This window comes from Chamaea fasciata, unplaced genomic scaffold, assembly GCF_029207755.1.
Source record: "Chamaea fasciata isolate MVZ Bird 193981 ecotype frontalis unplaced genomic scaffold, bChaFas1.0.hap1 SCAF_4, whole genome shotgun sequence".
In the NCBI taxonomy this organism is placed as follows: Eukaryota; Metazoa; Chordata; class Aves; order Passeriformes; family Sylviidae; genus Chamaea; species Chamaea fasciata.
The window spans coordinates 27,062,074-27,074,236 of record NW_027094089.1 but is presented as its reverse complement, the minus strand read 5'-3'; the positions used below and the strand labels follow the sequence as shown (position 1 = coordinate 27,074,236).

Here is a 12,163-nt window from a genome sequence, read left to right as displayed (position 1 = left end):
GTAATACTTAGTGAATTGTGATTGCTGAATTTAGGCTCTGGCAGCAGTAAAATGCTCTTTTTTAAGGATCATTTGTTCTCTTCAGCGATTTGGTGTGATGTTACTACCAAATACTTGGTAAGTGTACTAAAACCTTAGGAAGGCAAGGAGGAATGATGCAGTGTGTGTTTTGATGCTCAAGCTGAGGTATTTGAAGGTTTAGGCTCTTAAGATTTTATGCTATGTTATAAATGTGCATGGAAATAATTGATACTGATGTAGTGAATGTTTTAAGATTTTCACTTCATGTTGACTTAATTATGTATTGTTTTTCATTAGCACTTTTGTGTGTACTTCCAAATATATACAGTAGAGATGAAGAACAAAATGGGCCATTGCTTATCCTTTCCAAACAAATTATCCAGTCAGATAGGGATCCAGTCAGAGAACAGTCCTTCCTTCTTGAAATAAGGGACTTTAAATATCATCTAGTCCCAATTCCCCCTGCCATGGGCAGGGACACCTCCCACTAGACCAGGCTGCTTGAAGCCTTATCCAGCCTGGCTTTGAACACTGCCAAGGCTGGGCAATCCACAGCCTCCCTGAGCAACCTGTTCCAGTATCTCACCACCCTCACAGTAAAGAATTTCGCCTTCATATCTAACTAAATTTCCCCTCTTTCAGTGTGTACCCATTCTTCCTTGTCCGTCACTCCAGTTCCTGTCAGAGAATCCCTTCCAGGTTCGTTGCAGGCCCCTTCAGATACTGGAAGGTGTCTATGAGGTCCCCACACAACCTTCTCTTCTCCAGACTGCACAGCCCCCATTTTCCCAGCCTGACTTCATAGAAGAGGTGCTCCGGTCCTTTTATTAATCTCAAGGCTCTCCTCTGGAATTAGACTTAAAATGTGCTCCAGATTCAGATTTACTAGAAGTAAATAATGGTTTTTATACCATCTTTCTAAAAACTAGTTAACTATTTTTCTGGGATCATAACCTTGCAAAATGGTAGACATCTTTTGGAGGCATTGGTTGTTTCATCTCCCACTGGACTGAGCATCTCTGGGTTTTTTAGTACACTAAAAAGGGGCTTTTATTGCATTTTGCTAGAAGAAAATAGTGCAGCTACAAGAAGTGTTCCATTTGCATTAGGGTTTGTGCTGTCCCCAGGCTGTTTTTCTTTTATCTTTTCTGCTGGTGAAAGTGGAGCATATTCAATGCCTTACCTGCTGTGAAATACATGACACTAATATTCATGTGTATGTATTGGAAAGCAGGTCCTTGACTCAGTTATCATAATACAATTTTGTTATGTTTCTAAGAGTTTGTATAACGCTTGTCAAATAGAACTCTTATGCTCCAACCATCTGAAGCTCTTAACTGGTGTAGGGTATGTTTGCTTGTATTATTTCAAGGTCTTGTATTTTGCAAACGATTTGCCAGGATGAACTATGGCAGTCTGTGATCAGAGATTTGGATGAGCAGTAAGGAAACCTGTTACAGCTGCTAGTGTTGCACAGCACCAATCTTTATTCTTCCTTTTTCTCAGAGTCACGTGTCATCCATCCCTGTCCCTCATATCCTGTTGTCCCAATTTTCTTTTGCATGCGTTTTCTTTATTTATTTTTAAAATTGTTTTTGCTTTTCTAGGTGTGGGTGGGTTCAGTCACAGAAATAACTGTTGATGACCTCTGTGCAGAAGACAAGGACTCCTCATCATCAGAACTGGTCTATTCCATTACTCCACCTAGCAATGGGCACTTAGCTCTGAAGTCTTTTCCAAAGAAGAGCATCCTTACTTTTACCCAGGCTCATATAATTAAAGGGCAGCTGGTATTTGTACACCATGGTATGTGATTTCGAAAATACCACATCTGATACCAGAATACTGCTCCTGTTCAGTGTATTTGTGTTTGTAATCAGTTAAAGATCCCATTGTAATGTCATAAAGATCTCGGAACACTGGTTTTGTGAAGTGTTATACACTGGTTAATACATTATCTCAAAAACTAAACAAGAAAGGGTCTGACATCAACTTAAATGTGTGCTCACTGGGAAACCTTGGTGTTCTTGAGGTTCATTAGATAGCAGCCTTCTTTCTGAAAGCAGTTTTGCACTAGGGGAACATTTCTATGTACCTTTCAGAGATAGGAATTCCATTTTATGACTATTGTGATTGAAAATTTCCTGAAGCCTTTCTGTCTTGCTACAGTGCAGAGCTGTTCATGGACCAACAGTCTCACAGATACCTGCCATAGTGCAGTGATGGATGATGAAGTTATGGTTCATCTGTGTGATGTCAGTGTCTCTTTCAGGCTGTATAAGAATTAAACTTTTTTCATTGACTCTTTCTTCTACTGTCCAGAGCTAGAGATTGGGCTTTTTGTGCATTTGAGAGAGTGTATGGGGAATAAAAGAAGTCAGGGCAGCTTCGTGCGTCCTTGAGTGGCAGTGGTGGGAAGCCACAGGAATGAACTTCCCAGTGGGGTTCCAGCCAGAAGAAGCAGGGCTTTCATAGGGTGATAGCTGCCTGTTTGCTGCCCCAGCTGTGTTATGACTTTACCTCAGTTTAAAGAAGAGAGGAGTTGCTACTGAAGGAATAAACCATTATTTTGGGCTGGCGACAGAAGAGATACACTGCTCTTCTGCCAGCCCTGAGGCAGGCTGGGATTCCAGTGCTCCCTTGGTTGCAGCAGTCGCTCCAGATTTGTGCTGTGTTTCCATGAGATTGAAGTACTCTGCATTATGATGCAGTGTCTTGTAGAGTGCATATGTGTTGCTGAAATTGCTTTACAGGCAGCTGCTGGTGAGCTGTAAGTATCTTGCTCAAATAATTTCGTCAGGAAATGAAAGGTCAAGAACATGAAAAAAGTGAGCCAAACTATTTAAATTATTCCAAGGGGGTCTTTGACATGTTAAAAGCCGTATGATGGTGGGACAGTGGTAAGTCTCAGTGTGAGGAAATTAATCCACTCTGTGTTCCAGAAAGGGTAAATGCACATCTGTAGTCTTAAAGAGTGAATCTTGATTAATAAAAGTGAAAAGAACAGAAAATTTCAGTTTCCAGTGAGTGGGAGTGTAGAGTAAATCTGTAACATAAAATTACCCAGGTTGTGTGTCAGGCCTTGCAGCCACTGTGGCTCTGCCATCTGCATAACCTTACGGTCTCCAGTGCTTCACAAAGTACCCTGATTATTTTGCTCCTTTGCATTTCTCAGTCAGCTATTTTCTTCCCTCCTTCATCTTGACCTGTTGCTGGAAATGTAATTGCTACTCCCATCTTATTGCCCCCAGCCTTGACCTGGGGCCTTTCCCTATGTTGTTGCTGTTATTCAGCTTTTTATCCCTTTTCTCTAAGTTTCCTCTGTTTCTTGTCATCCGTCTTAGGGTGTGTGCTGGCTTCTTTGTCTCTTCTTGGAAGTATCCCCATCTACTCTTTTATTCACTTGAGCCCTTTCCAAAGGGAAGGATGATTCTCCATCCTCAGTGTCTTTTTCAGTGAAGGCAACGATTCTTCATCTTCAGTGTCTTTTTCACTGCCAGTGAAAGTACTGCCATACTTTGCTTTTATGCCTCTGAATTAGACCTCAGAATTTTCCCTTCACGTTGCTCAGCCTTATGAGTTACATTATGCTGCGTATTCTGTGCTGTGAGTTGCAAATCTTCCCCTTTGCTCTCATGTTTTCCCCTTGAATTTTTTTGTTTCCTCCATAATCCCTGATCTATCACCAGCGTAAATGCAAAACTAGAACACACCTTTCTTTTCTGTACCCCTCTTTCAGCGTAAGAATTCCTTCTCATTTTCACTGCTGCTTCACTCTAGGGTGCTCCCTTCTCACTTTTGCAGTATGGCCCCTGCCCTTAAACCCTCACTGTTTTTCTCAGGGCAGTAATGAATTGAAGTCTTGTTGGTTCTGAAGTCTTCGTGTCTTCTCAGTGCAACTTCTACCGATCCTTTTTCTGGTGTCCTTTTAATCCCCTCTGATCAGATACATCTTAAAAAATTAATTGTGATAAAATGATAAATGCTCCACTCAAGTAGAACTTCGAGATGCAGTTCTTTTTTGATTGCTGATGACAAAATGACTGTGCCAGCCAAGCAGTTGACTGCCTTAGCTGAAAAAGCAAATGAGGCTGAGTAAGCAGGTTTGTTTGGGTTTTTTTCAACTTAGTACAAATAGTAGACTCGCAGATGCTTTTTTGAATAAGCAACTGGTTCTTTTCTATCAGGAGAATATATCAGAGCATAAAAACAATATGACCAGATCTTCCAGAGCTGCTTCAGCTACCTGGTTAATACAAGAGCATTTCTTAGGTGTATCGTTAACTATAATCTCAGAACCCACATTTGATTCTTCTGTTAATTTATAGTTAGGCAAGGTATGATGATCTTTACATGGGGTAATATGTAGTACTCTCTGGCTTTCAGTATCTATATTCTTGTAGCAGTATCTTGTGGCTAAATTGGGCAAAGAAAATAGAAGAGCATGGTAATTCTTTGCAACAGTTAATGTTTCACTTTTTTTTTTTTTTCCCCTCTTTTTACCTAATTGAACAACATGGGAAATCTCTGCTTAAAAGCAGGCTGTAAGTTCTGAGACGTGTATTTTTACAGGAATCCACTCAAACTCCTTGGAGGTATTTTGCTATTGCTTGTGCCAAAGTACATCGATGTCCTAAGATTAAAGGGAAAAAATGTGCATTTATTGTGAGTACACATAACCTCTGAAATAGTTTAAGCTATGACAACATACTTTCTTCTTCAAAGTTGAAGTGCAGCGAAGAGGCTAAGGAAACAGCCCAAGAGCTTATTCAAATCTTTAAATATAAAACAAAATGAAAGAACATCTTAGCTACTTTTCTCCCCAAATTCTTTCTTTGCCAAAACGTGACTGCTGAGGGGCTTTGGACCCTCCTAAGACATAAATGGAGTTGGAAATCTAGGAGACATTGTCTTCCCAAATTTAACTTGATTACAGTTTCACCAAGTCAGGGAAGAAGGAGAAGAAGGGGGTCCTCTTGCTGTTTTATATCTAAGGGGTGTCTGGCCTTCACTGGAAACAACAGCCAGTAGTTCTTTCTGGAGAATGTGTTAATTGCATTATCAATTTATTTGATTCTAATTAAGATACGAGGGCTCTGAACAAAAGTTGCTTTCAGGATGATTTTGGATATATTGCTAAGGAAATTTCCCTCTTTGCTCATCCAGGAGTCACTTTGGCAGTCACACTGACACCACCCAAGACTGATTGTTGGGGTGGAACGCCCTTCACGTCTGGTGGCTCCAGTGAGCCGTGCTTGACTCTCTACATACCCTACACTCACACAGTCAGAGGTTTCCTCACTGACTTGACCTCAGGTTTCTCTTAGCAGAATCTCAGTTGCCTGTATCCTTAAAAAAATTTAATTATTGTGCAACAACAGAGTAACAGGTCTGGCTGGGAGCTCTTGACAGGGGACCCTGATTGAAGGGCTTTGCAATCTAAGCCCCTAAAGTCTGACCTCATCGGCTCCTGCCATGTCTCTGGGTGTTGGTCCCCTGGCAGCAGGTCCCCGTGCCCTTTGTTAAGCAAAGGGTCAGAAGTTCAGGGCCTCTTGCCTCAAGCTCCTGCCACCCAGAGCTCAGCCTGCAGCTCCACTGCAGCTGCACCCAGAGCTATATGCACTGCATGTATTCCCTGACAGTATTTCACTGTAGCCAAGAGTGAAAGGTGTCTGGTAAGTTTGTGTTTTGTGTGACAGAATAATACAAGAATAAATTTATGATTTTGATTTCCACAGGAGCAATGTCTGGAGGCTTCAACTTTCAGGTGACAGATGGTTTGAACTTTGCACCCCGACAGATTTTTAGCATCACAGCTCAGATGCTGGTCATTAGCCTTGAAGTGAACAAAGGGCTCGGAGTCTTTCCAGGTCTGTTTTTTGAGATGATCATGATTTTTTCCACTTGAAAATATTGCCTAATATAGAGTTATTTGTCAGATACTTAATTGACTAAACTATGGAAAACTGTAGCTGTGTGTTTTTATAAAAAGGGTTAATGTTTTCTCAAACAGCATGCTACTTTTTAGCTTTGTAGTCTTTAACTTTTTGATATGTGCATGCTTGGAGTCCTAGAAACTGTCAGTGAAATGTTCAAGTGCAATGTGATAATAACACTGCCTGCCTAAGATCTGGAGATTTCCTATTCAGGTTTGTTTAAAATTTCTGTAGTCCATTCAAATATTTAGAGATGTCTTAGGTGGTTGTGAAAGTGCCTTGTAAAGGCAGTAGAGGAGTGAAGTTTGTGTCCTTGAGTTTCTGCATAGCACATGTAAATTTTCCAGTTTGTTGGTTCACTTTTCTTTAGTTTAAAATGAGTGAAGAGACAGCAGCACAGACTCACTGAGGAATCAGAAAGACTGAAAACTTTGGTTCATGTTTGTGCATTTGTAGCTAGTTGGTTCAGCAGCTGGGTACTTTTTAATGAAATCATACCATTGAAGGAGTTGATGTGCTAAGAGGTCTCACCAGAGCCATTTACTCCTTTGTGCTGGCAAGGGTAATCCCTCATTGAGTCAGGAATTTAACATTTATTGCAGGATTAAAGGAGAAATAAAGATTAGTTTTCTCTCAGAAATATATTGCATCACACTTCTGTTTGTGCTGCCTTCTTTTTTTTTTTTTTTTTCCCTCTGAATGTGATTAGTAGAATCAGAGAGATACTAAGAACTGGATGAGTTCTAGAGGTTGTAATCTGTACCTTGATTTATCAATTGGATATGGAAGAGGAGCATTTTATCTTCTTAAACTTCCTGAATATAAGGTGCATAAACAAAGGTTTGTAACAAAAGTTACTTAAATACAGGCAACAAAAAATGAGATTGTAGCAGCATGATCTTCTAATTCAGTCAATATAAATGGGATTCACATAAATCCACTTACAAAGCTTATTAACCTGCAGTTTGGTGTGTAAGGTTGCCTCGGGCACAGGGATTTACTGGAATTCTATCTTAATCCAGTGATAATTGTAAGAAAAGTTTGCCTAATACCTCCATGGAAGGCAAAATCTCTAGGCGGTCGGTCAGTTCTTCAGTTTACAAAAATATTTCTTTCAGCACTTCAAACTGTATTCATCCAAGATTCCAGTTATTTTTCCTGAATTCTCACTTACTTTGGGTTAGCAAAATTCCTTTAAGATGTTATAAAGGGTTACTAGCCTTTTTACATGTTCTCTTTATGGTATTTTTTAGAGACATTCTGGAGCTGTATGACTTTCAGCTGTACTTTGCCATCATGAAATGACTATTACAAGAATGAAGGTGCCAAGTGGTTAATATATATAAAAACAACAGCCAGTGTCCTGTTAAATTTTCTAGCACAACTGGAAAAGGTTAATTTTGACCCAGCTTGAGAAATTGTCTCCTTGGGGTAGTAAAAATTGAATTTATTGTGAAGAATTTACCATGTCTTCATGAGTGGGTGTAAAATATTCTCTAAACGTATTGTTCTGCTTTTATAAGAGCATGAACTGCTGTCCTCTTTTCTGTTGGGTATACCAGATCTGTTTATATAATTTATAGATTTTTTTTTTCTGTTTTAACAGAAGCTTGTTTTATTCAGCGTACTCAGAAAATTGACTGCTAGATATATTTGCTTTTTCTGCTGTATGCTAGGTATGTGCAATGGAAGGATTTACTTCTTCGGAAAGGCTCAAACAAGAAATGAGCTGAGTTTCTCTGAGGACAGTAAGCCTGACTTGTAGTAAATTGGAAGCAGAGCTGTCTAATCAGTCTGTGGATGAGATGATTCACAACTGTTCAGCAGTGATAGGGAGAATGCTCATGCCAAACAAAGCATTTCCCTAATCTTAAATGCAGGCCATAAAAATGTGTAACAAAATTATTGGGCACCAACATTATGCTGCTGCACTCTACTTGAATCAATTAGCTTGGCCCTACTCAGTATCACCTCTTCTTGTGTATCTTCCTCCTCTCTCTGTTCCTGTCCACTGTGTTCGGGCACAGTGACCTCTCCTTCTGTGAGTGGGAGCACACAGGCAGTGTTCTCACTTCATTTTCTGTCGCCCAGTCTGCTGACTGGCAAATAACCTTCCTCTCCCTGTTGAGGTGTCAGACCAGAGAACTACTGTGGGTGCCAGGGAAGGTTCTCAACTCCTAGGTCAGAAGGAGAAGGTTGTGTTTGGGGGAGGATGCCATTTTACAGAAGAACACGATAGACTTTGTGTCTCTAGCCTGTATTTCAGCCTATGGTGTTCAGTGAATGAGGTCAGGTCTGTTAGGGGTCAAGGGGTTTTTGTGACAGATGTCCTTGTTCCCCATGGCCCTGCTCTGTGGTGGCGGTGGTGTGATACCCTGGTATGGTCATGAAAAATTGGAGCAGTAACTTCCGTCACTACAGAGTGACCATGTTTTGGTGTTATTCTGTCCTACTCTGTTAAGGCAATAAGGCCTGATTTGCATAACTAGCAGGATATTGATAAATAACTGCATTTGCAGATTTATGTGGTCTGATTAACTGTTGTGCTAAATTGTACATTCTTGACCACATCTGCTATATGCACAAGGTCATGGTTCCCTCTCTCCGTCACAGGGAAAAGAAGGGAGAGGAAGAGGAGGGAGACTTCTTGAATTAGATATTGTCTGAGAGAATATTTCTCAGCCTGAGAGACTCCTTCACTTTTCAAAACAGTATGGATACAGAGAGACATGGAAGGGTAAAAATGGGAAAACAAGCAGAGACAGAAGATAACAACTCTGTTTCAAAGCAGTTGTTTCTTGAACCAGAGCAGAAGCAGATGTGAACAAGCAGACTCCTGGTATTAATAATGGCTTTCAAAGCATCCCTATTCTTCACTGTCCTTAACATATTTTTTTCTTCTGAATATTATAGCATGCATATATATATGTGTGTGTGTGTTATTTTGTGTTATTCTTGTATGACTGTAATGCTTTATTTGAGATGGATTGATAATTCAGACTTCAAGTGTATTTACTACCATATAGTCTTTGAAATTATGTACTGAAACCTGTATAACCTTGCTGCTCAAGGAGAAGAGAAAATCTGAAAATGGAGGCAGAAGTGGTGATACAGTGGGAGTAAGGTGATGGGAATCTTGCTTCTCTAAAATTATCGTTGAGCATAAATTGAGTTTCCTGATTGTGTACCTCGAAACTGCATCAAGAAGTAGTCAGATTTTTTTTTTTCTTTTAGGAAATTACTTACCCAGCTGTGTCAAAAATTGTCTTGGTTTGACTAATGTCAGAAAGCTCTTTATCATCTTTAAGCCAGAAGGTAGTAACCTGAGTAAGGTTAGTGTGGTGCTATGTATTAAAAGGATTTTGTTGCCACTCAGTCTCCATCTATCTTAATGAATAATATATTATTTCAATTTGGTCTGTTATTTTTGTTCTGTGGTTTTCTTCCTAGTTTTTTAAATTCAGTACTTATGTTTTAATTTTATTTGATGAAAATCTTATTTCATTTTGATAAGCGTACTTTTGTTAATGATTGATTTTGGTAAATGTGTTCACTAGAAACTTTGCCATGTTGAGGCTTCTCTCAGTCAAATCACCTACGTCTTCTGTGGCAACTGGGAATACCAAAAACATTGCGGTTTGAATTCAGTTCTAGACATGTGATGTAGAAACACAACTTCTTATACATGCTTTATTCTATACTTTGGGTAGTTTTTGCAGAAGCCAGTATTTAGTGATTACATGTGCTGAAGAGATCTGCATTTTTTTGCATTTTTTGAACAAGGGTACATCCTACTAATGACCTTTTTGTTTGAAAAAGCGGTGAAAGGGTTGTAACCAGAAGGTAACTAGAAAAAGAGTAACCCTGCTGATCCTATAAAATGTTATTAAAATGCTAAGTAGAATACCTTCATGAGAGTGTGAGTTGTGCTTACAAAACTTTGACTTTTGGAAAAAAACGCTGTTGTAAATCTTCTTCCTATACTTGACATTTTTTAGGTTCCAGGAAACCTATTTCACAACATGATCTGAAAGCTGTAACCAACGATGTGACCAATGCAGGAAACAGAACTATAACTTTTGTGGTTGTAACTTCCCCAAAACTTGGAAGGCTGATCAGAGTAGATTCTGATAATAGTACTCAGGAAATCTTCAGTTTTACGCAGTCTATGGTAAGCATTTCCTTTATAACAACTAGTTGAGGGGTAGTTTGTTACTTCAGAGGGCATCTCAGTTGCTCCTTTTTCATGTGATCCATTTCTGTCTGTTAAGCAACTAGGCATATGTGACCCATCAGTGCAATCACCCAGATTTGCTATGTTATTAAATACCTAGCGTCTAGTAATGAACACAAGAGGAGCCTTTGTTCCCTTCTGCTTGGATACTAGCAGGGTCTTGGCAATTCCCGCTGTTTTGCTTGAAACACTGTTTGTCAAGAAGAGCTGTCCTGGTGCCATTAACCAGCAGTCAGAGGCTGGAAGCTTAGTTTTTGACAGAAGGAGCAGAAAAGTCCAAGTATCAGATTGATTTCAGCTGTAAACAATCCTCATGGGTGTCCGCAAGATGACTTATTGACTGGATTGGCTGTGGTACTAAGTGTTTGAAGTATCTTAACTGTGGTACAGGTTCTCTTACTGAATGACTAAAACGTGGCAGCTTATGTAACTTGATGGAAGAATTACTTTGCAAAAGGAATTACTTGTCTGTGTGCAGAATCTGAATATAACTATTTTCAGCATGTATTAAGGTATTCTCAGAAAACTGAAGTGAGGGTAATAAAAGGGGGTCAATCTTCTGACTTTGCTCATGGGAAAACATATATTTTACAGATTTTAAATGTAGCTATTTGATTTAGGATATGAAGGAATAAGGAAATCTATTGGCCAGAATTTGAAACTTGGGCAGTAAAACCTGGAAAAAGGACTGACATTTTTATTTGTTGTCATCAGACTTTGAAACAACCTGACCAAGGACAGTTGTGGAATGGGTTTCCACCTGGATTTTATAAATCAAGATGAACACAGAATGGTTCTCATAAAAGACATGTTTTAATCACATTATGTTATTGGTCTTGTTTAAAAGTTGCTGAGTTTTGTCTTGCTTTATGAAAGAGATGAATTGTATAATGACACTGTACCATTCTGATCCCAAAATGTGTGAGTATCAGGTGAAACAGTTAAGCATGTTAGACAGAAAATGTTTCCGCTAAGGTTTTGAAGTGTCACTCTTTTGCCTCTGGATATGACCATTGTGTGTGTTTATCGGACAGTACCATGTTCAGAACATGTCACTTATTCTCTGTAGCTTTAGTGTTTACTAATGTGTAGCTAACTTTCCTTCTAACTTTGTAAACTGTGTAAAGTTTTGGGCTGAAATAATGTGTATGCTTTTCTTGTCTGTTGGAGATATTTTTATTGGCCATTTTAATTTCAGACAAGTAGAGCTAAATGACTTCTTGCAGGTGGAATTCAAGTATCCAAACAAGCTTGCTATTTATTCTGGTAGGGAATGAGATACAAGGGAGAGAAATGGGATCCTAAATAAACTTTCAGTCCACTGTGTTGTAATCACTGGGAGTTAAATATGAGTGAAAAAAATTGCATTTATGTTACAAAGATTGTACATTTTCCATGTAACAGAGACTAAAGCATTTAGTTTCTGTTTGGTAATAAGCTTGTAAAACTGATTTGAATTGAAAAAAATTTGCATTAGTGTAGGTCTGTGGGTTTTCATTGACTTAATTCTGTGTTGAGGAACTTGAAATTTCACTTTGGAAAAGTAGTTACTCCTTTTGCTGGGGTGCTGAAGTCTTCTGTAAGCCCTGTGGTTTATTGCTTAGTTCCAACGGGAAAAAAAACACCAAAGAAATAAATTACTATTGCATTCCAAGACATTTTTCTTGAACATATGTTGTTCAGCTAATATAAGAAAATTATTTACGCATTAAACACTCTTGAGTAACATAGGAGTTTTTCATCATAATGTTTGCTTTTTGTTTTTCTCTGCAGTACTTTCTGTGATATCTTAGAAGTCTTTTCATCTTGCAGCAAGCCACAGCTTCTTCATTATATAGAGTCATTGCAGAGGTAAACACAGAAAACCACACCAGGTCCATTCTGTTCTTAACCCAGACATTAGAATGGATTTGCAGTCAAAAACCCCCAGATCGACCAACCAATTAAGATTGATATTCAACACTGCTCAATT

The 12,163-nt window shown here is 39.0% G+C and overlaps 1 protein-coding gene across 1 annotated transcript in view; it reads left to right on the top strand.

Moving 5' to 3' along the window:
- The window catches only part of LOC136288240 (chondroitin sulfate proteoglycan 4-like), a 36,815-nt gene that overhangs the window by 15,910 nt on the left and 8,742 nt on the right, over window positions 1-12,163 (top strand). Inside the window, exons 6-8 of the mRNA XM_066181147.1 lie at window positions 1,629-1,827; window positions 5,760-5,891; window positions 9,956-10,128. Coding sequence (XP_066037244.1) covers window positions 1,629-1,827; window positions 5,760-5,891; window positions 9,956-10,128 — 504 coding nt within the window. The remainder of the gene's footprint in view (window positions 1-1,628; window positions 1,828-5,759; window positions 5,892-9,955; window positions 10,129-12,163) is intronic.